This window comes from Gallus gallus, chromosome 21 (assembly GCF_016699485.2).
Source record: "Gallus gallus isolate bGalGal1 chromosome 21, bGalGal1.mat.broiler.GRCg7b, whole genome shotgun sequence".
In the NCBI taxonomy this organism is placed as follows: Eukaryota; Metazoa; Chordata; class Aves; order Galliformes; family Phasianidae; genus Gallus; species Gallus gallus.
Genome location: NC_052552.1, coordinates 968,304 through 994,727, shown reverse-complemented (window position 1 = coordinate 994,727; position 26,424 = coordinate 968,304). Strand labels below are relative to the sequence as shown.

General features: G+C 47.1%; 4 protein-coding genes across 14 annotated transcripts in view; 2 read left to right on the top strand and 2 right to left on the bottom strand.

The window, feature by feature from the left end:
• The window catches only part of MEGF6 (multiple EGF like domains 6), a 35,682-nt gene extending 25,917 nt beyond the window's left edge, over positions 1-9,765 (bottom strand). The window contains exons 1-2 of one of the 6 annotated variants that reach the window (XM_040651262.2): positions 8,581-9,765; positions 7,029-7,138 (exon numbers count right to left, since the gene is read on the bottom strand). In XM_040651262.2, the coding sequence (XP_040507196.1) occupies positions 7,029-7,138; positions 8,581-8,747 (277 nt within the window). In that variant the 5' untranslated portion in view covers positions 8,748-9,765. Of the gene's footprint in view, positions 1-7,028; positions 7,980-8,580 lie in introns of those variants that run through there. The other 5 variants (XR_005841394.1, XR_005841395.2, XM_040651263.1 and 2 more) reach the window with 5 other exon arrangements.
• Positions 9,766-9,969: 204 nt separating this feature from the next.
• On the top strand, positions 9,970-13,265 carry TPRG1L (tumor protein p63 regulated 1-like). Its single transcript, XM_015297097.4, has 5 exons — positions 9,970-10,202; positions 10,276-10,367; positions 10,670-10,846; positions 11,119-11,272; positions 11,995-13,265. The coding sequence occupies exons 1-5, from the start codon at positions 10,008-10,010 to the stop codon at positions 12,187-12,189; spliced, it is 813 nt and encodes a 270-aa protein (XP_015152583.1). The 5' UTR covers positions 9,970-10,007; the 3' UTR covers positions 12,190-13,265.
• WRAP73 (WD repeat containing, antisense to TP73) lies at positions 11,966-26,365 on the bottom strand. Of its 5 annotated transcripts, XM_015296853.4 has the most exons (13): positions 26,210-26,365; positions 25,388-25,540; positions 24,707-24,823; positions 18,761-18,833; positions 18,154-18,257; positions 17,673-17,759; positions 17,065-17,199; positions 16,896-16,973; positions 15,875-15,980; positions 14,888-15,013; positions 14,233-14,424; positions 13,857-13,916; positions 11,966-13,439 (listed from the first exon to the last, which is right to left on the bottom strand). In XM_015296853.4, the coding sequence occupies exons 1-13, from the start codon at positions 26,276-26,278 to the stop codon at positions 13,390-13,392; spliced, it is 1,350 nt and encodes a 449-aa protein (XP_015152339.2). In that variant the 5' UTR covers positions 26,279-26,365; the 3' UTR covers positions 11,966-13,389. The 5 variants fall into 5 exon arrangements, with proteins under 5 accessions (XP_015152339.2, NP_001006299.3, XP_046759066.1 ...); NM_001006299.3 differs by having other exon boundaries at positions 13,292-13,916; XM_046903110.1 differs by lacking the exons at positions 11,966-13,439; positions 26,210-26,365 and adding an exon at positions 25,777-25,989 and having other exon boundaries at positions 13,481-13,916.
• The window catches only part of TP73 (tumor protein p73), a 34,258-nt gene continuing 32,656 nt past the window's right edge, over positions 24,823-26,424 (top strand). For both annotated transcript variants that reach the window (XM_040651276.1, XM_040651273.1), the window contains exon 1: positions 24,823-25,001. In XM_040651276.1, the coding sequence (XP_040507210.1) occupies positions 24,970-25,001 (32 nt within the window). In that variant the 5' untranslated portion in view covers positions 24,823-24,969. The remainder of the gene's footprint in view (positions 25,002-26,424) is intronic.

Below are 26,424 nucleotides of genomic sequence, written 5' to 3'. Positions count from 1 at the left end.
TGAGTGTGCACATACATGGCTGTGTGTAACAAAAAGTGAAGCACTTCTAATGCCAGGCAAGAAGCAGGACTGAGCACGTGGTAATAGAAGTAGCAGTGATTTAAGCAGAAGGCAATTAGTAAATTCATTTCATTCGATGGGACAGAAAACAAACCACTATTTAACATGACAGATGCTGCTGCTGAGCTCCAACCCCCTCTGTCACCTTCAGTCAGCATCATCATTTGGAAGCTCATTTCTGGGAAACAACGAAGCGGTGCAGTGGGGTCATGGAGCAGCAGTGTCCCTGCATGGACACCCAGCTCTGCCCCAGACCTCTCTTCTGACCGAAGCAGCACTCTCACCCCAAAGCCCATATGGGAGCTCTCAGCAAGCACTGGAGATGCTTTGCATCCAAGCATTTTCACACCTCCCCGACAGACACGATAGCTGCTTTAATTAGTCCCACAGAACAGGCCGTGCGTGCTGCCAAGGCTCCCGATGTGCAGCTCATCAGCCAGCTGCGTGGCCCCAGCAACAGCCCTGAATGTCAGCAACCCGCAGAGCACGAGGAGTGGGGACGGCCTGGGCTGGGTTGGAGCCCACACCAGAACAGCACCAGGAGCTGCACCGCCATTTGGCCATCTTTTATTTTCCAGTTACAGCCCACGATGAACCCCGGGTTAGGAAATGCTGCATCACAGTCAGGCGTGTGAAATATATGGGGAGATTGCAAAGAGATGCATCAGCTGCTGGCAAACTCCTGAGGTTTGGCACTAAGCAAGGACACTCCATGCATGTGTTTGGACTCGAGGAGCTGCACTTCTTGCATTTCCTTCTCAAAAGAAAGTAGAGAAACGGAGACAACACCGTTGTAAGGCGTTGCTCTGGATGGAGGAGTAACGAGTTGCAGCTTTGCCAACAGCTCGTGCTTCAGCCATACCGCGTTCCGTGCATTTCCTGCTGCTGCTGCGGGTAGATGCCGTGTTTCTCGCGCTCACCGAGCTCTGATGGAGCTCCGCGCTCCCATCCGCTCCCAGCACGGCCACGGTCGGCCGCGGGGACACCGCGGGGACACGGCCGGGACGCCGCCGCCCTCTGCCGGCTGCGGAGGGCTTTGGGCAGAGCCGTCCCGTCGGAGCGGCTCCGGGGGTAAACCCTACAACGAGCGCCTCACGGCGGGCGTAAGGAACCGAAGGGATCGCCAGCTGGCCGTGGAGTTGGAGAAGGGCGATGCGATCACGGAGAACCACCGTTTCTCTCCCTCTCCTAACGTAGACCTGAGAAATGATTCATGCGGCTGACGCTGGATCAGTGCAATAAAAAGGCGTTGAATATAAAGTCACTGAATTCCAGACACGAAGACCACTGAGTCCAACTCCAACCCACCCCACCGTGCCCACTGCCCACATCCACATCTCCACACTGAATACCACCAGGGTTGGTGACCCCCCACCCCCCTGTGCCGAAGCATCACTCCTCCAATGGAGAAGAAACTGTTCCTGATTTTCAACCCGAACCTCCCCTGGTGCAACATAAGGCCATTGCCTCCCATCCATCCTCTATCCTACAGGAAGCACAGTACCCGCAGCTCTTTGTGACTGCTTTCCCATGGATCCATGAGCAGGAGCCAACAAACTCTAACTCCTGCTCACAGCTACCTCCATCTATGCAAAGAGCTCCACGGAAAAGCTCTGTGCAAAGGCACTGTGCCCTCTGGTACCTCATCAGCCAGCACAAAGCGTTGCCATGCTGGGTGCTGCCTTCCTGCTCCCCAAGGACTCCAGGCTCATCTGATTAGCCTGTAATTAATCACTTCCATACTCTTCACCCTCATCAAACCCTGCTGACACGCCTGTCTGGGCTCAGCACTCCCTGACTGCTTCTGAAACATCAGACCATGCCTTAAACCAACTGGGAGGTGACTCCGTCCATTAAAGTCCTTCCTGTTCCCATCAAAGAGCTGGCAGCCCTCGCATGGACAGCCCTGCTGGGAGCAGCTCACAGCCACCAGCACGGGCAGGCGCTGCCAGGTGCCACGTGCAGCAATCCTACGAGCAGACACAGCCCAAACTGCTGCCCCGTGTGCTGTAACCTTTGCTGCAAGAACAGAGAGAGGGCCGACTCTTCCCTTCGTGCTTTGTACAAATAAGCATCGCGGTTACGCTCCGCAAACAACGCTGTCAGAAACGTTAGAGCTTGGATTTATCAAAGCCTTACGAGATTTCCTTCCGTCTGAAGCATCCGTGCATGAAGCACAGAGCACTCCCAACCCCAGGACGTGCAGCTCTCCGGGACCTCAGACAAAGGATGCGTGCATGGGATGGATCTTCAAAGCGGGGAAATAACAGCCGTTGTGTCAACAGCGAGAGCAGCAGCAGCCTCTGAGCTCTGCCATAAGCCTTGGCTTTTCCTCCCTGTCTATAAATACCTCTCTATAACGGAGAGCATTCTTCTTTGACACTTCTATGTAATGGATGCAGCATATAAAAGCAGTGCCTTGGCAGCCTGCTGAGGCTTCCCCTGGGGAGCCCAACAAACACGCCGCTGTTTGATGGGATTTTTTTCCTCCCCACTCTGCAGCCAATGCTGTGCTTCACGGATGACTCCCAAAGGAAAGAAGCCCTATTCCTGCCCTGCCGGAGCTGCAGAGGCTTCCTTCAAAGTTCCCAACCCTCTGCAGCGACCTCAGCTCTGTGAGCTCATGGGGGTGTTTGTTGGCTTTGGTCCTTCCCTAGAAGGAGGACGGTCTGACAGAGGGCTCATGCAGCTCCCTGCAGCCCCTAACAGTGCAAACAACACAAGCCTCACAACTTGTGCTTGCAACCCGAGCCACCAGCTCTCAGCGCTGCCCTAATAACACATGGGAGTGATTTGTCAAGATGTTATTATATACAAGCATAAATAAAGCAAATTCAACTGTAAACACAGCAGGAGAATCCACACGATGCCTATCTGCCAACCAGCCCTCCTTGGGCCAATTCTCTGCTGTTTTTAGGCAAAACGGTTCAAAATCAGCAAGGTAACGGATCCCCCAAAGAGCTCATCACACCAACCCACAGAGCCCCATCCCAACCCACCCACACATCTCCCAGGTGCTTGCATTAAGCTCCTCCAGCCAATGGCCTGGATCAGTGAGAGGGCACAATGCGACTCATGGCATTGAATGGCCACTGATAACAGCCTGGCACAGAGTGCTTTGCTGGGCAGCTAAGGCTTGACGGCATGTTTTCAGGAGCAGCAATGACAGAGGAGAATGCTCCACTATTGATGCAGGACATAAAAGCTCTATGCCTGCAAGAGCTGCTCCGACACTCAGATATTTCAGCTAACTCACATGAGTGAGGAGCAATGAGAGCCAGCAGCAATCCTCCACCGAGCATCTTCCAAAGGTCAGCGGCGTTGGCTGCCAGCTCCTGCCAGCAAACATCCATCCTGGGGCTGGAACGGAGTCAGGAGCCATGAAATACCACAAAGGGGATTACAGCCCACGGAAATAAAGGCTGAGAAGCAGAAAGCCGGGCTATGACAGGTCAGAGCCGTGCTCCTTCCAGGCACTTGGCAAACTCAGGCTCATAAGCAGCACTAATACCAATTGTAGCTCTTTTTGAGGCTTGCTCACTCGGCACAATGGCAGCAGACATTTTGTCCTGGAGAACTGGAGAGTTCCTGGGAAAAAAATAATCTTTCTCCCCATCTCTTTGTCTCCATATAATTAAGGTCAATACTACAAAGTGTCCGAAGGGGGGGAAGCTGTTTGTAGGGCTCTCAAGAGCTGCAGTAGTGTTGGTAGTACAAGATTGTCTCTGTACGACTGCTGACGACTGATCTCATTATTTAGATTTCACGACAAAAGCCACTTCTGTTCCCAGATGGATAATAGGTGTCAAGAGCAAAATCCCAGAGAAAGCCATGGGAAGAAGTTACAATAACAAATTAGGGCCCGTTTGTGCCATCCTTGGTGTTGGGCAATTAATGGGGGGATGAACCACCCCAGTGCTGCCGAAAACAAAAAGCAATGCTGGTTAAAGGACATTTAATGAGCACGTTTTATGTTGTCCTCAGCAAGTTCGTTGCCAGGCCACAAAAGACATTTATCCATGCTTCCTTTATCTCTAAGCAAGGGGCCATCGCTACTCGTTTCTTACTACACCCACAAGCTTAAGTTAAAAAGCCAAAGGTGCAAAGAGGGATCCCCTGATTGCACGCACCTGGCACCCATCAGCTCAGCTTCTGCTGCCCTGCAATGCAATGTGCTCACAGACACAACGGTGTGCAAGGAAAGGCACAACATCCCCTGGATTCTCCACCCTCCCCCTCCATCCACTGCACACTGCATTGCTGGCACAGCGAGGGAACCCAGCATCCCACTGCTCCTTTATGAGTGCACACAGCACCATAGGGCCCTTTGATCTCAGACAATCAGATTAAGGCCATGGAACAGCAGCTCTGACCTCCATCCCCAATGACTCGGAACAGCTCTGGCACACGAGAGCCAAGAGTGGGCTTGGAGCTCCACCCACATTTAAGCAAGCCACTTAAATCTCACCCCAAAAAAGAACCCAAATTCCCTATGTGAACATGCACGGGTTTCCTGGCACTCACAGCAGGGCTGCCTGCTGCTCCAGTGCAGAGTGGAGGACTTTTAGATGCAACTGGGATTTTATTTGGTGAGGCTGGAGGGACAGAAAGGAGGTTACTATGCACTCCCACACACCAAACTAGAAACACCTGTTGGCATTCAGAGCAGCTTGTTGGCTGGTTTATAGAGACTGAGGGTCTAACAGGTGTCCTTGCAGACAGTGGGAACATAAAGGGGGGTACAGAGGCCCCCACAAACACTAAATTGTGCAAAAATTAATGTCTGCACAACTATACCCTGCACATGCATCTGCGTGCACAGATTTAACCACAAGAAACTGAAGTGCCATAAAATTAAGCACATCTGGGAGGAAACAACAACACAAAGGCTGGGAAATCTCAGCTCAGGGCAGGCTGGGTTCTTCGTTCCATGTATGGCTGGATGCTCTACAGAGGATGCTCTGCCCAGCCAGCCTATGGCTGGATGCTCCACAAGTGATAGTAACAAAAGCCTTTGCTGTCTGGAGCCACCCCTCATTTATCTGTGGGGCTTGCCAATGGAAGAACAACACGGCTGCCCCAGCAGAATGCCAAACCTGCTTGCAAACAGCAGCGTCCCCACTCCTTGGCTGCTGCAAGAGAAGTGCTCTGCTTCATTGAGCCTGGGTATTATTAATGGTGGAATCTGTCCAGTGAACTGGCAGCTGAGGAACAATTGCTGCTATTTAATCTCAGAAACAGATTTTAAATTGGCCTCGTGGACTGTAAAACCATGATAGGTTCAGCACAGCACCTCACTGCCATTCCAAAACCGGCGCTGGCTTCTGGCTGGGCTGGAAATCCCTTGAGCTGAATGCAGGCTTGGTGCACGTATATGCTGCTGGGCTGTCTGGTTCTGGGTGCAAGGAGGGCCTCCACGTTGCCTTCCTTTCCTTCCAAAGAAAAACACAACCTTCCCAGTTTTGGCTTCCCAGCACCCGACAGCCCCCAGCCAAGGCGACGGGGCAGCGCAGGGCCACCATCACAGCAGGGAGTGATAAGAGTTTCCTCTCCAAACACCCACATTCCCCAAGCAGCAGCCAAAGAAAGCGCACAGCAGACGACTGCAGTTCTGCAGCTCAAACAATGGCATCCCTCAATCTTTATCCCCTCCGTTTCCGACTCAAAACTGAAGGAGGAAGGCGAGGAGCCGACGGAGGATGGGTTATTTGCTTGGGAGCTGGAGGCATCTGTGAGGGAAAAACCAAAAGCAGCCAAAGCTGCACCTCTCGGATCACCCAGACGTGTGTCACCTTTTGAGCGGACCAGAGAACGAAATGGAGCTAAACTGCAAGGAAGGCTGAGCAGCCCCACTTCTCTGTTCTCACCCAGTGAAGTGCAAAATGAACACGCAGAGACTGAATGCTCAATTAGGCTTCTGAAATCAAAGCACCTCAGTTGGGCCACAAGCAAGGCTGGGATTTTTCCAGTGAGATACGTTTCTTAAAACTCGTGGAAACACGGAAAATCCATTTCCCAAAGATTTGGTAAAACCAAGGCAGAATTGAAGCTCAGATACTCATCTGAGGCCACAGATCCTACAGCCATCCCTTGGCACGACCGCACCACCTTCATTGAGCTGACTCAATGAGCACAACCGGAGCTCCTCTGATGTGCTCCACGTGCATTCCTCCATCTCAGCATTCCTCCAGCTATCAATGATTCATTTCCCCCACCCATCCTTCCTACAACCTCTCCAGGTCCAGAGCAGCCAGCATGAGAAGCCATCCCACCTCCTCACTGCTCTGGGGATGAGGATGTGGGATGAGGATCTTCCAGCACAGAACCACATCCCCGATCAGCCCATGACCTCCCAGCCTTGGTCACCCACAGATCCTGGGCACCACCACGGCTTCCCCGTGGCTTGGCTGGGGATGTTGGTCCCACTGGGGCATCACATGCATGGGATGTGCCATTGGAAAGGGGGTTGAGGGCAATGCCACTGCAATTCCCTGCCTGGGACCATATAGCACCATATATACAGATATCCACAGCCTGACCTGAGCAGATCTGAATACACTCTAACCCACACAGCTGGGAAGCGAGCACTTCTGCCTGCTTTGCAGAGGATTACACTACAGCAAGCACAAAGGAGCAGGAAATCCACCCACTGAGTGCACACATCCCAGGTTTGGGGTCTTTGCTTCAAACCTCATTTATGCCATCGTTTTCCTCACACCACTGCAGCACCAAAACCGACTGCTGAGGGCCAAAACGCAGAGTGAGAGCAAAGGCTGTGCACCGAGCCCTGCAGCGCCATCCATCACAGACAGCACTGCAAGGCTGGGAAAGGAGATGCGATGCACACTCAGGGTTTCCACAGAGCTCTCCGGGACTCTCACCAGCAGCACTGCTCTGTGCTTGGCTTTAAGAGCTCAATAGCACTTGGCAGCAGGACGCAGCTCCAGCAGCAGCCGTGCGGTACTTACGGTGCAGGCAGGCGGTGCTCCCCGGGCGCTGAGCCCAGCCGGTGCAGCAGCGGTACGCAGTGCGGTGCTGCAAGCCGTACAGCCGTCTGTACCCGGAGCGGTGTGCAGTCCTGCAACAGCAAACAGCAATGGGCAGTAAATATGACCTTTTTTTCCCCCCACCCCACTGCTGTGGGGTTCCTTGGAGCGGTGCAATGGGGCTGACGGTGCCCTCCGCTCCTGGGATGGATCCGGAGCACAAATAAATACAAGCTGTGCTTTTTCCCCCCTGCTGTGCATGCACAAACATCAGCATGGAGATAGAACTTTTGAAGCTTCATTGGCAGAACATGAAAACTGCTCCAGCACAGCAGAAGGAGACGAACAACAACAAATATCTGGCGTGGCCACTGAAAATATTTATCCCAACTCGCTCTGCCTGTTTGGTTCTGTCTGCACGTTTCTGCAAACAGAGCTAAGCAAGGGTGAACCATGGCTCCCCACAAAGGAAACCCTCAGCATCCCTCTGTGCCAATCGGCAGATGGAGGCACAGCAGAGAGATGCAGAAGCAGATCCCAATTTCTCTACGAGCTGTCAGCAAACCCTGGGGGGGAGAACTGTGGTGGAGCAGTGGGATTTACAGCGCCACAACCAAAGGGCCGAGGGGACGGGTGGGAGCAGAGCCTTTGATGTCCTCTTAAAAGACACTCTGTTTGCTCCCTTATTATCACGACACGGATATCATCACGGCAATAATTACAGCAATTACACGACAGGAAGAATTCCTATACTTGAGACTGAAAAGCTGCCTCTGATGCAAAGATGCTTCGTTGGAACTGTTGCTGCTATTCCATCCAGGCTTGCAACTGCTTGGTGGGGCCAAAAAGCAGGTGAGGGGCAGGAAGAGCTGTGGGTATTGCAGTTGGGCTTCTGCACTCCTAGGAACTTCTTCAAAGTAGCCAAAAGATTAACAGTAAACTGTAACCCTTAACTGGAAAGGAATGGCTGCCCTGGTCCTGGAATAACAGCAAAAAGGGGGGAAAGAAAGAAGCAATGGGAAGCGGGTGTGCAAAGTACAATGCAAAGCGCAGGTCTGAGTTGAACTGTTTGCACAATCACTGCCTCTTGTGCTCAGAATAGCAGAAGAGCATCATTAGCTGGGTTTGCTACTGTTGTTCGTATTTATATACATAAACGTATACAAAATAAACTTGTGAGATGTGAAAAGACGACACACAAAGCTTCCTAGCAGAAAGTTTCTTAGTACAACAGGAATGAGCTGTTAAATGAAGGAAGAGAATAACAGAGGCCACATTAAGCAGAGGTCCAGCTGTGCCTTTCTAAACTTGGGCCATGAGCAGACAACCTGACTGCACCCTCTCCCATTCAGAACAGAGCATCGCCTCCCGCAAGCAAAGGCTGTGCAGATGTTTAAGTTTCTCTCTACCTCTGCATGCTTTTGGAACACATAGAGAAGCAGAAGCACAGCGCAGCCCCTCACCTCCCTGCACCCCCAGCTCTGAAACTCAGCCCCCAACCCCAGGACAGCACCTGGTTCTCTCTGCTACTCACATGTGGGGCTGCAGCTCAGTGCCAGCAGCAAGGGGAGAGATCCACAGTGCAAGGATGAGCGCCAGCACGGGAGCCTCCATGGCAGCACCTCTGCAGCGTTGCTGCTGGGGGTCACCAGTGGAGCACATCCACCCCCCCGGCTGCTTCCTCAGCTCAGTGCAGTCCATGGGAAACTGTCACAGCACGCGTCGGCGCTGGGTGGGAGCCAACAGCAAACCTGGCTTCTGGTGCTGCGGGGAAACACAGTGACTTCTCCTCCTGGCAGCTGCTTCCTGACATGGCTCGAACCTCTGGGGGTTCACAGAGCTGGGTCCTGTCCTGCTGTGCAGCCCCATAAGGTTGGGGGGGCATGGGGGGGGGGGGGGGGCTGAGCTGCTTCCCCTCAGGTCAGCTCCCCACACTCAATGCTCGCTCCTTTCTGTGTTGACGGGCAGAAATCCCTCCCACATCTGTGCCCGGCCTCACCAGTGGAGGGGGAAGACTCACAGAACAGCAGCAGAAATAACATTGGCTTTTTTCCCCCCAAGAAACAGTTCTTATGGAGTACCCGAAGTCAGCTCCCGGGCACCCCTTTCCAACACACCCGGAGGGATCTCACTGAGGTTTGGTCTTTCTATGAACTGTAACAGAAAACAATCCATCTCTGCCCAAGGAGGCCCTGTAAAGCTGGGGGGGAAGGAGCAGAAGCACGGTGCAAAATGAGCAGTTCTGGGGGATGTGGGGAATAGGATGGGAACGCTGTCAGCCTTCTACCACAGTCCTCATCCTACAGGGAAAAGCACACCCGGAGGAGCTGATGGGGATTCGCTGGTGCCCATGCCGGGTTCGTGGAATCATTAAGCTTGGAAAAGACCTCTGAGACCATCAGGTCCGTCCCCACCAGAGCACAGCGAGCTGGAAGCCGGGACAGCAGGACGGCACAGGGGGCAGCAGGGAGGATAAGGACAGGGAGAGAGGACGGCCACGAGGTGCGAGGCGAGGAGGCCTTCAGCACACTGAGGTGCACGCGGGGAGCGCCACAGCTGCGCCCAACGGCAGCCACGCGAGGGATCTCGTGCGGGCACCGAGCCCAACGGACGGGAGGAGAGCGGTACCGGCACCGGCAGCCGCTGCGCCGCGAGCGCTTTTCTGCACGGGGTGGGGTCTGCACGGGAGGTGGGAGCCCGAGCGCAGCGCTGCTGCAGCGGCAGCTCCGCACGGGTTCAGCCCCTTGCAGAGGGCGGACGCCCAACCCCGCCCCGCGAGCTGCACGGAGACGGAGCCACGCGCCCGTCCGCTCCGTCGAACCTCGCGCGCCGCAGCGCTCTCCCATCCCGCCCCCCCCCTCCGCGTAGTGCGGGGCGGTGCGGTGCGGCTCAGCCCCTCCCGCCGCCCGCCCCGGAAGGCGGCGGAGCTCCGCTCGGCGCAGCCCGGCCCTTCCCGTCGCGATGCTGCAGCTCCGCGACCCGGAGGAGGGCGGCCCGGAGGATGAGGAGGAGGCGGCGGGGGGGGCGGCGGCGCTGTTGGTGCCGGGGGGCCCCGAGCCGCCCTTCTCCGCCGCCCCCCCGCGGCAGAAGCTGCGGCCGCTGAACGTGCGCACCGCGAGCCGCGCCGGCCGCCTTAAGGAGTACTTCGTGTTCCGGGTAGGGCCCGGCCCGCCGCAGCCCCGCTCCGCTCTCCGCTCACCTCTCACCTCTCGCTTTCCCCCCCCCGCAGCCCGGCACCATCGAGCAGGCGGTCAGCGAGATCCGCGCCGTCGTGATGCCCACGGAGGACGGCGACGTGGAGAGCGTGTGGCTGCTCACCGAGTGAGTACCGCGCGGCCTCGGGCGCGGGGCAGCCGCTGCTGGAGCGGTGGAGAAAGTCCCTGCTCTCTTCTGCACGCAGTTAATAATTCAAAAGGCCGAGAGCCGTTATGCTTTCTACGTTGTAGCATTTCTCAGCTGGGAGGTTCGACCTCTTCTCAGGCCTGGTGGTGCAAAGCGAAGGCTGTGACGGATAGTAGAGCGGTTGCCAAGACTTGGCTCTGCTCTCCATCGCAGCCCTTCCATCAGACAAGCTGTTAGACGTTTCCAGCCAGCTAAAGCTCCATTTTCTGTTTCCTTACCAGAATCGACCACTGGAACAATGAGAAGGAGCGCCTCGTGCTCATCACCGATCGGTCCCTTCTGATCTGCAAATACGACTTTGTGGGCCTGCAGTGCCAGCACGTCACCAGGATTGCCCTCAACGCCATCGATACCATCTCTGTAGGAGAGTTTGAGTTCCCACCTAAATCTCTGAACAAGTAAGTTGATGCAGTCCCGTTGTAGCGTGGCTGTCGGTGCACGCAGCTTGTGTTGGCAGCCTTGGCCCTGGGACGAAGCATGAGACGTCTTCCCATTGCTGCTGTTCACCAACCTTGTTTACAGCTATTCAAACTCCATCAGGAGATGATAAAGGAGCTTGCTGTCCCGCTTGGACCAGCTACAGACTAGTGCAGCTACCAGCTTTAAGGAGGTCTATTTCAGACCTCTAATCAAGGCCATCCCATACTAACCCTGCTGTCTTCAACACCAGGAGGGAAGGAGTTGGTATCCGCATCCAGTGGGACAAGAGGAGCCGTGCGTCCTTCATCAACAGATGGAACCCCTGGTCCACCAACGTCCCGTATGCCACCTTCACTGAGCACCCCATGGCAGATGCTGATGAGAAGGTTGCATCCCTCTGCCTGGTAAGGGGATCGCCTCTGCTGTTCTGGAGTTCTAGGTATTGCAGGCTGGGTACTGCTTAGAGTGGGTAAATCAAACAGGAACAGTTAAATCCAACACACAGCTGCAAGCTGCATCTTCCTGTTCTCTGTATCTCAGCTTTTGAAGGGCAGCTGAAGCAGTTTTTGCCAGCTGGCCATTCGTGGTTTACTCCGAAAGGAAGCTAAGCCTTTCAGAAGTGCAGGGTGCTGTAAAACCCAAAGGAAAATGGATCACGATGCCATTCCTGCTTTCATTTACCTGGCAGGCAAAGGGCTGACTTTTGCCTGACACTTCCACCAGCTAATTAAACACATAACACAGCTGCTAAGACAAACCTTCACTTGGTAGCTCTCTTTGTGGTTCCTCTCCTCAGGTTTCCACTTTGTAACAGAGAATTACAGCAATTTAACTGCAGCACTGGCATTAATGGCAGGAGAACAGCAGAAAAATAAGATGGCTGCTGATAACTTGGATAACAGCAACACATCCAGCCCACGTTTGCTTGTAAATAGTGTCATAGGACATTAGTTATAATTAAGTGTCAGAATGTAAAGTTTATTAAGGAACATGAGATTCACAGCAACGAGAGCTTTAGTGTTGGCCCCTTACGCTTTTAGGAAGTCTTTCCCTACAAAAGCATAGGGATTTGTAAAACAATAGGGAAAACACCACAGTGATTATTACTTTTGTTTTAATCTTTCAGTTGGAAAACTTTAAAACTCAGCTCATCCAGGCTGTGAAGAAAGCTCACAAGGAGTGGCCATTGCCAGGAAGGGCCAACGGTGTCCTGGTGCTGGAGCGGCCTCTTCTGATTGAGACATATGTGGGATTGATGTCCTTCATCAACAACGAGGCCAAGCTTGGCTACTCCATGACAAGAGGCAAAATTGGGTTTTAAAATGCATAGCATTTGGTCTTTTTAAAGGGAAAGTGATTTTATGTCAGGCTCTTGGGGAGAGCACACCATATTTGATAAGCAAAGCAAAGACATTACAGGAAGGAAAGGGGGTGGTTGCAGAACCAGCAGTTCACAGGAGGCTCTGGTTGTTATGGAGAGAAGAATGCACGATGCAGAGGGAGCTGAAGCAGACACACAGTGGTGTCATGCCTGTATTTTATAGCTAACTAACAGCTCTTACACAGGGCCAGCAAGCAGTGCTGTTTCCTCTTCCATTTCTAACTACACATTCTTCCCTGTTAATCTGTGCAATCAGTATCTGCTGCAAACAATGTCCAAAATACTGTGCCATATGACAGTTGTACCTCTAAATCACGTGGTGTGCTTGGGATTGATTTGTATTGCTTAAAGAGGTTTCAGTGTCTCCCAGTTACAGTGACCTTAGCACATTGATGACTGACTGACACAGCTTTCAGGATTCATAACAGGCATTCTTTAGCAAAAGAGCCAGCAAATCTTGTTACATCTGCTCAGAAGGAGGGTATGTGAACTATTACTTTATCAACAGGCACATGGCTGAATATATATTTATTAGCTTTCTGTAGAAGTAGCTCCTTCTCTCAACTGAATCTGAGTTGCTATTTCGTACCATCTTTTGCTGCAGCCATAAAGACTGTCTTGAGAGCGTATTGCCAAAAGCATTGCAAACATTTGCCTTCAGAGCTGTTATTTTTCGGGACAGTTTTATAAGAGTAACCCTACTTTGATCACATTTACACTCATAGCAATTTTCTTAAATCCTCTCTAGTTTGGCCCAGCAGCAGCACGGGACCTCCTAACAGAGACAGATAGATCTTCTGAGCATTGTATGTCAATCTTGATTTATACATTCTTACACTGAACCTCATACAAACCTCCAGTACTGAATTTCAGAAGCAGGGGAGAGATACTATAACCAGAAGTGCTCATGAGGTTACTGTAACAAGCTTCGTCATTGTCTGTGATCTCCTATACACATGGTTTTATGGGAATATGTCTGCACAGCTACAATGCTGAATAAATACTGTGCTGCAGTAGCTTTTTTTTTTGACCTTGATGTGTGTTTCTGAAACTTACACAAAGCTGAAATAACAGTGGAATGCAACAAGTTGCATGCACCTCTCAATGCCTTTTCTAAGGTATCTGCTTCATTGTTACCTTTCAGTAAAGGTAAATGTCCCCAACTTCATTCATTTTGACAGCCTCAATCTCTGCAAATCAATAGCATTTTTTTAGTTAGAATCATACTGAGTTTGTAATTATCAAAATATTTATTGGAAATTATCAAATTTAAATAATGTCTATACATTATGTACAGTCAGCTACAATGTTAGAAAAAACACTCCATAGTTGCCAGAATCTGTTGAATTACATCAAAACTAAAATCTTCTTCGAAGCCAGACTTTGTTTTCCACACTTTAAATGCAACATCATTCAGACACACTCACAGCACTTTATGGATTGGAGTTTGGTTATGCTTCTTCAAATAAATAATTTATAAACAAACACTTCAGATTGGGGTTTGACCCCTTTCCTCATTCTTCCTCAGATTTGTGAGCATTTTAATGCAACTGATAGTTATTTCACTTCTTCTCTTTCTAAGTAACACACACAAAAGTTATCCTTACTCAGAAGTGCCATGGAATCTCCACTAGGATGCCAACAGAGAGAAACAATCTGGAAGTCACCTGCAGAAACAGCAAAAAGCATCTCCTTATTCCAGTCACCTTTTCCATGCAGCCACATTCACTGCAAGAAAGTACCCCTCCCACCTTAGAAGCTCTAAAATAGGGAGTCTGATTTTGCTGCTACTGCAGTAGAGACAGCCTGTGCAGTAGAGACCAGTGCAAATAATCTGCAGTCTTTTGCTGAAGGATGGAAAGACCTGTTTTTAAAGAAGCTGTAAACCACAGCAAAGCCTTTACTTAATTTGGCCCAAGCATTATTATAAGTGGAAACAAAAAGCTGATGATGGCTTGCAGAGGGCATTGTAGAAAGCTTTACCTTCTGTTGGAACTTGTACTGACACACATCCAGCTGGGGACCATAGGTAGACTTTGCTATTTCCTGTACATACAGCAAGTCGAGGTTGTCGTGGATCCCACTGGAAGGACTGGATGGCACACAGCTGCTCTAACACTACAAACAGTTTCAGTTTTTGAATGTCCCAGATCCAGACAGCATTAGGAATGTTATCTGACAGATAAGAGGAAATCATTTCAATACCTGAAGGAAAAACAGTCCTCACAGCCTCTTTAGAATTACTCAGTTTGTCTTCCAGCCTTCGCTGATTTTTACTGAACTATTCACAGTTATGCTGCTGTTAATGGGCTCTGCCTCTGAACCACAACTTTTGCATCCTGACATAAACAGCCCTCAGGCCTGTCAGAGGGAAAACCTGAGTGTTAATCCCATGGCCATCTGTGCTAATCAGAAGCCCCACTACAACAGGCTGTGAAGAACTCTGCCTTCCTAGAGACAAATGCTGAAAGTGAAGGAGGAAGGAGCTGTGTGCTTCGTTTTCCAATACAGTGAATGGCTTCATATATATGTGAAGAAATATAAAGAGCAGGTTATTGTTACTAAACAAAGCCAAACCCAGGGTAATGCACATATAACAAAAAGGTTTCTCCTTTAACGGAAGACAGAAGGAACTTACCATTTCTGGTTGCCAGGAAACAGTTATCTGGACTGAACGCCAACATCCCAATCCCCATTTTGGGATTAGCCCTATCAGCAACAGGTTTGATGTACTGGAAAGAGACTGGCACCTGGGAAATGTCATCTGGAATTGGGAATAAAAGGACTTTACTAAGCAAGCCTGAATGGACAAAGCATTCAATTCTAGCTGAAGACAACAAGAAATTTTTTACACTTCTGCAAGATTCTCCAAGCAGAAACCTCAATAGTTTTTTCTTTAACATATTGCATCTTTTTATGAACAGCTTTCTATTCTTACTCTTCTACAAAAGCCAAAAAGGACTGGAAATCCCACGAGATTAAACTATGAAAATAGGTAAGATCAAGTTTTCCACCATCTTTTCATTAGCATTCCAAACAAACAGCAATGCAAGGTAAAGGTGAATTATTGTTGCAGTACCACAAAGAGACAGTAAAAACAGTAGAAAAACACTAATCATGCACTGTCTACCATTAGTTTAGAAGAGACTCTGAAACGCTAAAACAAACAGCAAGACTAACACCTTCTGATGTTATTTTTTTAACCTCTGGAACTGTCACATGCTGTAAGATTCTTAATTGCTAATTGGGTATTAAAGTAACTCCAAGGCATGAGACAATATTGCATAGGTTTCTGTAAATCAGAAGAAAATGCACACAGTGTTAAGATAGTTTTTTCTAGGCCACTTGAAGACAGATCTGTATTTCTATACTGCTATTTCTCCTGTGCCCAAGCAATTACAGTTCTCTGGTACAACACCCCACTCATCTTTAACATGCCTTCAGAGCACGGACAACATCCTCTCTAGCAGGGTGCTTCCTGCCCTGGAGCTCTCCAGTTAACTGAGGAGAATTGAGCAGAGCACCCAGAGGATCCATTCCAATATCAGCATTTACATAACGTTTATTTATAGAAAGACTTCAGATGGCAAGCTCAAGTGTCTTACTTTACTAAAACTTGGCTTACATTTACTTTGGGTGCTGAAGACAGAACTAGCCAATGCTCTTGTCGGAGGGAAAGAAAATCTCTCTGTTTCAACAGATGGGGATTTCTCCACTTCTTTATATACAATCTACAAAGAAACAAGTGACAGTTCTAAGAAGGGCCTAGGAGAGTTTGAACTTGGGCTATTAATAAAACATTCACATCCCACTAACTCAAGTGTCACACATCATATTTTCAGGTGTGTTACATCTCAGCATCCCCAGTTTATGAGTGAAAGAGAGGGGCTTTAAGCAGGCAAATAATGAATCCTGCATCCTCATTGAATTGTTTGTTTGAACCATGGTCAAGAAAACTCTTCTGACAGATAAATGCATCTTGAAGAATGAGTCCACCTCATTCAATATTCCTGAAACCTACATTTCGCAGTGCAGTAAGTCATTTCCATTGTAATGAAAACATAGAATTCATTTAACTAAGAATCCTCACCCTGAATATTATCATAAATAAACACAAAGTGCAACACTGCAGAAGCAAGTATTTTAACAGCTTGTCTGTAACAACTTATCCCCCTGACAGGATAAGAAATGCCAACTGGTATTCTTGTCTGTGTAGTAGAGACTAGCAGAGTTACTTCCATTTGTCCTCCATTACATGTTCTATACTACATAGTAAAAAAGGTCATTTTTCAATTAAGAAAAGTTCTGCTGAGGTGCAATTAGTGGATCATGATCCACATCCCCAAATCTGTAAGCAATCAGCACCTACAGTAAAATACACTGGCATGTGGCAGAAGTCCTTGGAGAATCTACTAATTCTTATACTGAAAAATCATGTGTGTATCCCAGAAAGTTAGAAAGGATTCCTTTATTTTTTCCTTACAACCTCAAGTATTCAAGAAGTTTCCCAAGCACTATTTAGAGCTTAGGAGGGGAAAAAAAGAAAAGCCTCCAGGATGAAATGGATTTACTAGCACCTTTGGAAACAAACAGCCACACCAACAAAGTGCTGATAATGATTCAGCAGAGTTTGGATCCATACTTACAGTCTTTGTGTTAGTAACAGTTGCTGGATGTTCAAACTCTGTGATCTTTTTCCAAGTTACATGATTCAAGATACGCACCTAATTCAAGAAGATATTGCAAGACAGAGTGGTTACGACACGGTTCTGCAAGTGATTTAGATAGGTTTGTTTTCTCTTTTCTATTTCTTACCTTTTCGTCATAGCTGCCAATTGCCAAAAACTGACTGCTGGGACTCCAGGCAATGGATTTTATGCCTAATGACCATTCATAAGCCTGATATGTGGACAGCAGCCTGCCATCAAGGGAGTACAGCAATATTTTGTACTGAAACAAATTGATTAATTGGTTTGGTCCTATTGCCCATAACTCCACAGCCATCAGAAGACACTTAGCACTAAAGATAACATTTACATATACCTAACTAACTTTTCAGATCACTACTTAAATTCTCATGCAATATAGAGTAATACTGTAGAAAAGTCTTACAGAATATTTCTTTCCTCATTTATCTGAATAGCAGCTTCCACAATGTTTACAATCAAAGCTACAAATATAGTTTTATATAAGTTAGATGTTAATAAGCTATTTCATTGTCATTAAGGATCTACTTAAGTTTGATACATACTTGTTAGGATGCCCATTACCTACACAGGTGTAATATTCTGAAATGTTTCCTTGGAGTTCAGCTTATCTTACATTTGTTTAAAAAATAACACCACATTTTATTTTAGCTATTGCTTCATACATGGCAGCTGTGAAAAACAACTTAAACTCTAAAATCCTCTTTCTCCTCATACCTCAAGACATGTGTCCCACACTGCCAGAATACAGCCATTGGGAGCCCACTCAATTCCAAACAGATCTTGTGTTTCAGTGTCAAAATGCTGCCCCCAAAAGAGAAAAACATCATTTGAAGCATTACTCTAACAAATACTACATGTAATCCTCAGTTTCACCCTTCCAAATGCTACCACAAATGTAACAGCCTTTCATATGCCAGCCTAGAAACATACAGTTTACTATAACTTAAGAGAATCATTCTTAGTTTATATGAGGGGTTGTTTGCTGGTTTTTTCTTTGCACACACAGTATACACAGCTTCCTGAACAGAATCCCTCTGCTATGGAAGTATGCTGCAGGCCAGCAAAGGAGCCAGATGCTGGCTAGAAAATACACTGGCAAGTCTAAAGCCATGGTAGCAAAGTGGTGGTGTTTAAAGTAGTGTGCAGCAGATGCTTGTAGCCTATGCAGAAGCAGTGGAATAGAGACATATCTTACCCTCAGCAGCTGCCAGTTACTGCACACAAAGAGGCTGACAAAGTCTTTGCAGTCACGTCTTTCTGCTACTGCCATATAGCGGCCATCCTTGGTGAAAGCTATCCCTGCCAGTGGGACAGAGAGGTAAGTGAGAGAACAAGGCAGAATAACTGATGATCGGTCAAAAAAAAGCAGATGAAACAGTTAGTTTTGTTTAGCTGTACAAGTTAGGTACACAGCTACTGGAATCCCATCAACTTCCAACTGTCAGTCCCCATCCCCTCTCTTATTTTCTCTGTAATACATTGTCATCATCACATATGAGGTATTATTGTAAACAAAGCTCAGGCAGCAAATTGCTAACCACAGTTCTGACAGGAGCTTCCCTCACAGATCTTTTCAAGTGTAAGATGATGAGGAAAGGCACTCTGGATTTGTGCTTCTCATCACCAACACATCCAGCTTAATCTGGCCTTACAGACCCAGAAGAACCCATAGTTCTTCTGTGCAAGGGCTGACAACTCAGGTCCTAGGGCAGCACTCACAGCAGATGGCACCCAGGTACCCATCATGGTGAAATGCATTCCTGTATTCAATCCTATTCCTGTGGGAAATTGGTGACACTTACCCTGCTGACAAGCTTTGGGATACTTGATGTAAGATACAGATTTTGTACACAAGGACCATACAGTTATCCGCAGCTGTTGAGAGAGAAAGACAAGGAAGTATTTATTTTTGTAGATTAAATTAGTTAGTACATAACCCCCCCAAGACCTAGTTCAACAATGCAAAGTAGATTCAGTGTATGGCTTAATTAAGTTTCGCAGTTATTCTGCATAGCACAAAGCTGTAAGAAAATCTGGAAGGAATTCTCTGTGCTCTCTTCAGTGAGCAAGGATACTTATCTCTAATTAATATTACAGGCACACTGAATACTCCCAAGGGGTACAGGTGCAGAACATCAAGATGGACAACAGCACTTCATTAGTACTGAAGGTAGAGATGTACTCAGTGCATAGCTAGGTTCATGCTCATAATATGTTGCCAAGACACTTCTCAGTTGGAAAAATAATTTCATCACAAAACATGGGAAAGAGATGAGAAATCATTGCAACTCAAGAACATTGCATCTTAAGCTGCTGAGTGTAAAACCAGATTTATTTATTTATTTTCCCAGCTTCTAACCACATGCTCAGCTGTGACAGCTGATTTGCACTTTGTTCTTCCCTCCTCAGCCACCCACAAGAAGGCAACACCACAGAACTACTGAAAGAATTAGAAGACAAGCAAAAGCAAGGCATTAAACGCCATATCTGTGGTATTTCTGGAGACTTGTGCACCCACAGAACATGAAAACTGCAAAGAAGGCAGTCAGCTGCAAAACAAGCCCCTCCACAGCTCGTCAAGGTCACAGCCTGCATTCTGGAAGCTCTGCATTGCCATCTGCAGATTATTCAATTAAAAACAAATACTTACTCTCCCTTAGCAACGGCAGCCACACCAGACATATGTGCATTAATCAGTATGTCATGTGAACCTTTGCATTTATATCTGGAGCAAGGAATGTTTCCAGGGTATGTTTTTCATCCCATGTTTTCCTATATTTTTATTGCACCAAGGTAAGAGATTCTAGATAAGACACAGGTAAAAAACTATTTTTGCAATAAAGACCTGTGGCCATAAAACCATCTTTCCCAAGACTACTGAACAACCAAATTAGTTCTGACTCACTACATAAGTATAACTTTAGCACCATCTACCATTCAATCACCCACCTGCATCCAATACAGATCGCAGTGGTGGGAAAAAGTTTCTGCTGCTCTTTTTCTTTTGTTTGTCCTCAATACACATTTTCCTTCCTCTGAAGCAATTGGTACAATTCAGAGATGAGAAATGACCAAGGAAGCATCCTGTGTGTTTGTTCTACCTGCTAACACTGGAACCTGTGCACTGCAGCAGACCTCAGAGGCTTTTTTACTACTGACATGAATGATGCTTTCTAGCAAAAGTCATTAATTGATACTGTGTTCAAGCCAATGCTGCATCTCTCCAGAAATGTAAAGAACAGAAGCAAAGAGCATCATTAGCTGTTTTTATTAATTTTTAATATATATTTAAGAAACTTAGGAGACTTGAAGAGACCACACACAAAACTGCTGCTTTAAAATGTAACAGGAAAGAGCAATGACCATATCAGATTCCAGTCTTCTTATGCCCAAAGATTAAAAAAAGCACAATTGGACTACTGTTTAATGCAGCCTTTATTATCTCTTCCTTTATTTAACAGCTATGAAATTACAGCTAGACATCTATAGTACCACCTTAAAGTTTAAGGGATCCCAGTGGAATCTGCAAGATGAACACCATTAATCAAGTTTTATCACTGCAACTGCTCACTTCCGGACATACAAAAATACAGCATTGTTAGTCTGCTCCTCATGCAAGATTTACTTTAAAAATACCAACACAATGCCTACTCACATTCTTCTATAGCAACTGCAATAGTGATACGCTGCTTGCTCCTATTAATTGCAGTGTTAAATGTACTTGCTGCTGTTCCTCCCTTGACCAAAACAAGCAGCACACACAACACATTCTACAGCCACTTAATACGAGCTTAGCAGCTGCAAGCTTTGAATGCTGAGGTCTGGATTGTAATTTTCCCTGACAAAGGCATCCAAGTTCACACTTGTGTTACCACTTGGCCCCAGTCAACTCACCTGGCCTGCTGCGTGTCAGATGCACTGCTGCCCCGGACCATATAGGCTGGTTCCAAGACTCAAAAGGCAAAACCTTACTGCTGGAATGCATAGGAAGAGGGGAATCTCTCAGTGAGAAGCAACACAGGGCATGCAGGGCTCTTACTGTTACCTCTGCCTTGCCTGAGACTCATAAACAACTACACTGGAGACCATGTGTAAGTTCTGCAATAACTTCATCACAACCTCCATGTCACACAGCACAACTTAAAATCTGGAACTGGCATTAGGAACTTATGAAAGCAAAGTGTTCTGATCTCCAAAATTAGGATTCTTTTCAGTTGTTCAATTTGTCTACAGTAAAAAAAAAAGGTTCTTGTAAACTGGCAAGTTATAGAGCCATAGATGAAGCACACACTCATATCTACCTTACACAGACTAACAATGCTTACAATTAAACATGAGGAAAAAGGGAGAACCTTCGCCTTCTCAGATGGAACTGAAAAATTATTCACAATCCTACCCAAGCTGACAGTGAAACCTGGCCTAAGAGGGATTATTTCACAGCTAGCAGAGATAATTGAGAGACAGAAACAAAATGCAGAGAATGAGAAAAAGAAAGCCAAGCATGCTTAACAAAAAGCACAATTAGCTGTGTTGTTCTTATTTACCTCTTCCAGAGTTTGTGGGGAAGGAACAATAGCTTTCACAGCAGAACAGCCTGTGGTCAGCTCAGCTCATGGCAGGCATTTCTTACTGCCCATTTTGAAGGCACTTTCTCTTTCTTTACTGTAAGTTCCTAGATTAACTGGAGTTGTCAAACCCAAATCCTAACGATAATGGTGTCTGAGAAGTTTTCAGCTGTTGTTTTGCAGTGGAAAAAAACCAAACCAAAAGCAGAAGCATTTTTAAAATAGCCTAAAAACAGCTGAGAAAAAAAAAGCATTTAGATGGTAACGTGATAAACAGTCTCCAGTGCTGGGCTCGGGACTACGTCCAATGTTGACAGCTATAGGCAGGTGTAAGACTGGTGATTTTCAATAGATAAAAACGCACTTTTAAACAACCTTGCATCTCAAATGACTGTCAACTTTTGTCCCAGACTTGACTGGGTCACAAAGCCTCCTTACATAGCAGTGTCTGTCAGCACCGGATTTCAGAAGATTATTCAGAGCACATTCCTCGACAGAAAGCATTTTTCAACCAACGTAGCCATTTACAGTTACTAAGGATTAGCTCCAATATACACAGAAACACACACATTTTTTTCTTACTGTAGCTCTAAGGAAGCTTCTTGATGCTTCAGTACTAAAGTGGAACTAGAGAAAGTACAATACGTGACATTTCAAAGTATAGGTCTTAAATGCTCCAGAACAATGCTGATGATCTCCAAACACCTATCACAAAACTTCCAAGTCTGGAATAAGTTAAAGATCCATTAGCTTTCCCTGTATCTTTTACCTGCAGCTCATTTAAACTCTACATGTCTGTCATCCCAAACTTTGGGTGGGAAAGAGGAACGATACCTGGTATGACATCTCCCCCAGGACAAACTGATAACATAGACTCCTCCAGCAAGCAGCCTCCTGTGCTAGATACACTACAGAGTGTTTTCAGCAGCAGAGGAAGCACCTGCTACAAAATGCAGTAGCAAACAATAGCTATGGGACAACAAGCTGCTTTCCAGGGCACTACACAAATCAACAGCATTGACATCATGTTCCAGCTTTTTCAGATTCCAGTCTTCTGTGAGGGAAGGAACAAAGCCTGTATATGCTTCTGGTCATCAGACCATACCACTTAGCTGCCTTACGTACCATACTGTTTACTGTGGTGTTTATGTAAACATTTAGATGGTTATCTGTACCATTCTACATTACTGCATGCTGTGTAATAATTTTAGGACTCAGGAGACCTACACACTGTTACAGACTTGTCTGCAGCAAGATGACCACATTTACATACTTACACTAACATTAAAAATTAAATACCCTGGGAGCATCACTGCTCATCTCAAAAGATAACAGACTCAAAATGGATTTCAGAATGCGTCAGAATTCTCATGCACTCCTCTTCAGTTAGAAACTGCATAGTGGTCACATTAAAAAGAGAAAACATCACATTTTTACATAACATCTATAGTGAATGACGTTAATATGTTACTGCAAAAAAAAATCTGACTCTAAGTCAGCCATGAATACATTCTCTGTTGCACTAATAAGCATGGATTCCTAGAAATAAATTAATATAACCATATGCTTAAAGAAGTCTCTAATAGAAATTACTTTAATTTGCAAGCTTACAATGGAGCTCATATGTTAACTTGAAGAATTACAAGTATGAGTAATTAGTTGGTGCTGTTTGAAAATGTCAAGCTACCGAAGCCAAACTGCACTGGTTAACAGGGAACCATAAGCCCCCCAGGCAATCCCTGAAGTTCATAACATACATAATACACCAATATTAAGTATCTTGACAGTTTCTGTCCTGAGCACTGCTAACGCCTGTCCCACCAGACTATGGATTTAGCATGCTATAGAGTAAACACAACTCAGACATCGGCATAACCCAGGCAGCTGTCTGACAAAGCTAATTTAGCAACCTGTTTACAGCTGGAAAGAAAACTTATCCCAACACAGATGCCAACTTGGCAAAGGCTTAATGAAATCCTCTAAGGTCAAACCAAGTTCTGTTGGGAGGTAATAAATACTTGCTAGTCCACCCCCACATGAATGTGCCATAAGAAACTCATTTGTAGCACATAGCACCAGCCTTCAGTTTGGGTTACAGGGACAACAACACTCCTGCCTGTCAGGCATGTCTTCACTGACTAAGAGTTGTATCTCTGGACTCTCGTTTATTTTAATCACTATCAAGGTGACTGCTCCTGGAGAAACTCAGGTTTAAATTAATCACTCCACAAAATCCACAATCTAAAAAGTTGAGGGGAAGTGGAAGGAGACTGCTTGACAGGCAGAAAGTCTCTACCTCAGCCAACACTAAAAATCCTTGCCAGGGAATTCCACCCTGTATGCACATTTCTTCACAGGTTCCCTTGAGAGCATCAGTACTTACACTAACACCAGTATGCACACACAGATGACAAACCCCCCACCTGTGTCCCATTGATATTTGGATGGAAAAAGGGAAATCTTGCAGTGTAACACCTGAACTAAGGGCAACAATGCATCATTTAAAATCCAACTCTTTCTGAAAAAGTCAGATATATTAAAACAGAAAAGTTTCTCACATGTGGTTCCCAGCTATTTTCTAGCTGTTCATTGTACTGAATTGCATCAATCATCAGCTAAAGAGGTGAAGAGTCAGACTTCCACATGCCTTCCAACATGTCCTCAGTGTACAGCATACACAGACTCATCTGGACTCTACCCCTTAATGCAGATTCCAGAACATAGCTCTTAAGTGCTTACATATGTTTTAATTCAAATGTCACAAGTGATTCTACCAGCAGCCATCTATTATATGAAACATCAAGCACTTCTGTAAGCATTTCCCAGTTAATCTAAGACTATGTTTTTTAATTCAAAAGCCATTCTTGATGTTTGTAGATTTCCCTGAGCTACCAACACATGTGGTTACCAAAACTGCTTTCATAAATGAAAGTTATTCTTATACAGATAACTTATGCTTAAGCTCACAATTTTAAGAGTCCATTTTCTATCTTATCAAACTCCTGAGAATAAAATGTTAACAGAGTAACATCTGAACTGGAACTAATGTAGGTTACATCTGGGAATACAGGAAAGCTGTTCTTTACCACCACTACAGCTTTAAGAGCTTCAGGTTATTTTAAGAGGCAAAGGGCAGACAGTAACATCTGATACCATGGAGAGTAATCATGACTTCACACTTACATGAAACTCCGTTGTATTGAGAATGTGACGACCATCCGGACTCCAACATGAAGCCACCAATCCTGCTGACCCTTCATCTATCTTACAGTGCCAGTCTGGCTGCTCCAAGGACCAGACCTACATCAGGAAGGGAGGAAAACAAGCAGGCAGCGCACCAAACAAACAGCTCATCAAAACCTCTTCTTGCAAGAATACACTTCAGCTGAGAAAAAGTTCCTGCATCACCAACCAGCGAGGGCAAGAAACCTCTGAAAGCCGTGGCCATGAAGGACTGGCGTTGGATTCCACTACAAAAGTAAGCCTCACACCTCTGTGTGTTAATAGAAAATGTAAAATAAGCTTTTCTTCTTTGACAAATATTCTGAATATATCCAGCAATTGAAAAAACATGCTTTAGACCATTTGGCAAGTTTGCATGTATTTGTTTCCTGCTGAAATAAGAAACTCTTAAGATACCTTCTGGCTTTGGTTTAAATTAGTTTACTATATATTTTCACTTTAAATTTGTTTTGAAACTAAGAGGTATGTCACAGCTTTAAAAGTCATAGCATGCTGCATTACCTCAAACCATGCATTATCAATAACATTTTACATTACTTTAGCAAAAGCACTCAACTGGTGACTGCTGTTCACACTCACAGCACACACAAGTCTGCGAAAGGACTCTGCTTGGGTCCTTACCTGAACAATCCCTCGCTTGTACATGGCACACAATATAAAAAGAGAATCAGATGACCATTCTATGTACTGAATCTGGTCCAGGCAAGTGTACAGCTGAAGGATCTGGAGGGTATTCACGTCCCGAATGATCAGTCGGTACTGCACACAGGAAGCCTGAGCACAAATAGGAACACAGCTGAGTTGATGCATCAGCACCAGATCTGAGAAGCTCCATGCGCGGCACCATACAGCCCACTTACAGGCAGCATTCACCCTTAGAAAGGCTTAACACGAGCTGAGTTCTAACACAAACAATGGTAAAAACAGTTAAGCCTGTAGGGGGATCTGTAGTCATTTAGAAACCGAACTCATTAGTTCTACGGACGCTTGCTAGGCACGACTAAGCCTACCCTTCCAAAGCACGATTCCTCGTCCCGTAGGAACGCCATTAACCATTTAGGTGCCGGTAACTGAGCGCTGTGCTGACCACAAGCCTCTAACAGGCGCGCTGCTCTACGCACACCGTGAAGTTCTGCAGCACTGACAGTGCAGCCGTTACTCCCCAGTGGCGATCAGCAACCGACCGGACGAACCGACCGACCCGCAAAGCGCCCCGCCGGCCCGCGGCATTACCGCCCTCCTCCTTAACCCCCAGGGGAACGGTACCGCACCGCCCAGAGCCCCTCCCAACGGGGGAAGCAGGCTTCGTTTCCTAACCCAACTCCCGGCCGCCATCACACGACCCGCGGGCGGCCATCGCCCCGTAACGCCCGGCTCCACCTCAGGGCCCCGTCCCGCCCCGCCGCCCGGTCAGGCCCCGCCACCCCTCGGCCCCGCGCTCACCAAGCACTTCCCGTCGGGGGAGAACCTGCCGAGCAGCCCGGAGAGCTTGAACAGCTCCGAAAAGTCCATGGCATCCCCGGACCGGGAACGGCACCGATTCAAACCCGCCCGCTCCGCCCGCCGCGCCCCGGCCCGCACTTCAGGGCGGAAGCGGGCGGAAAGGGCGGGAGCTTCCTGTCAGGATAGCCAATCAGAGAAGGGGGCGCCGCGCGGCA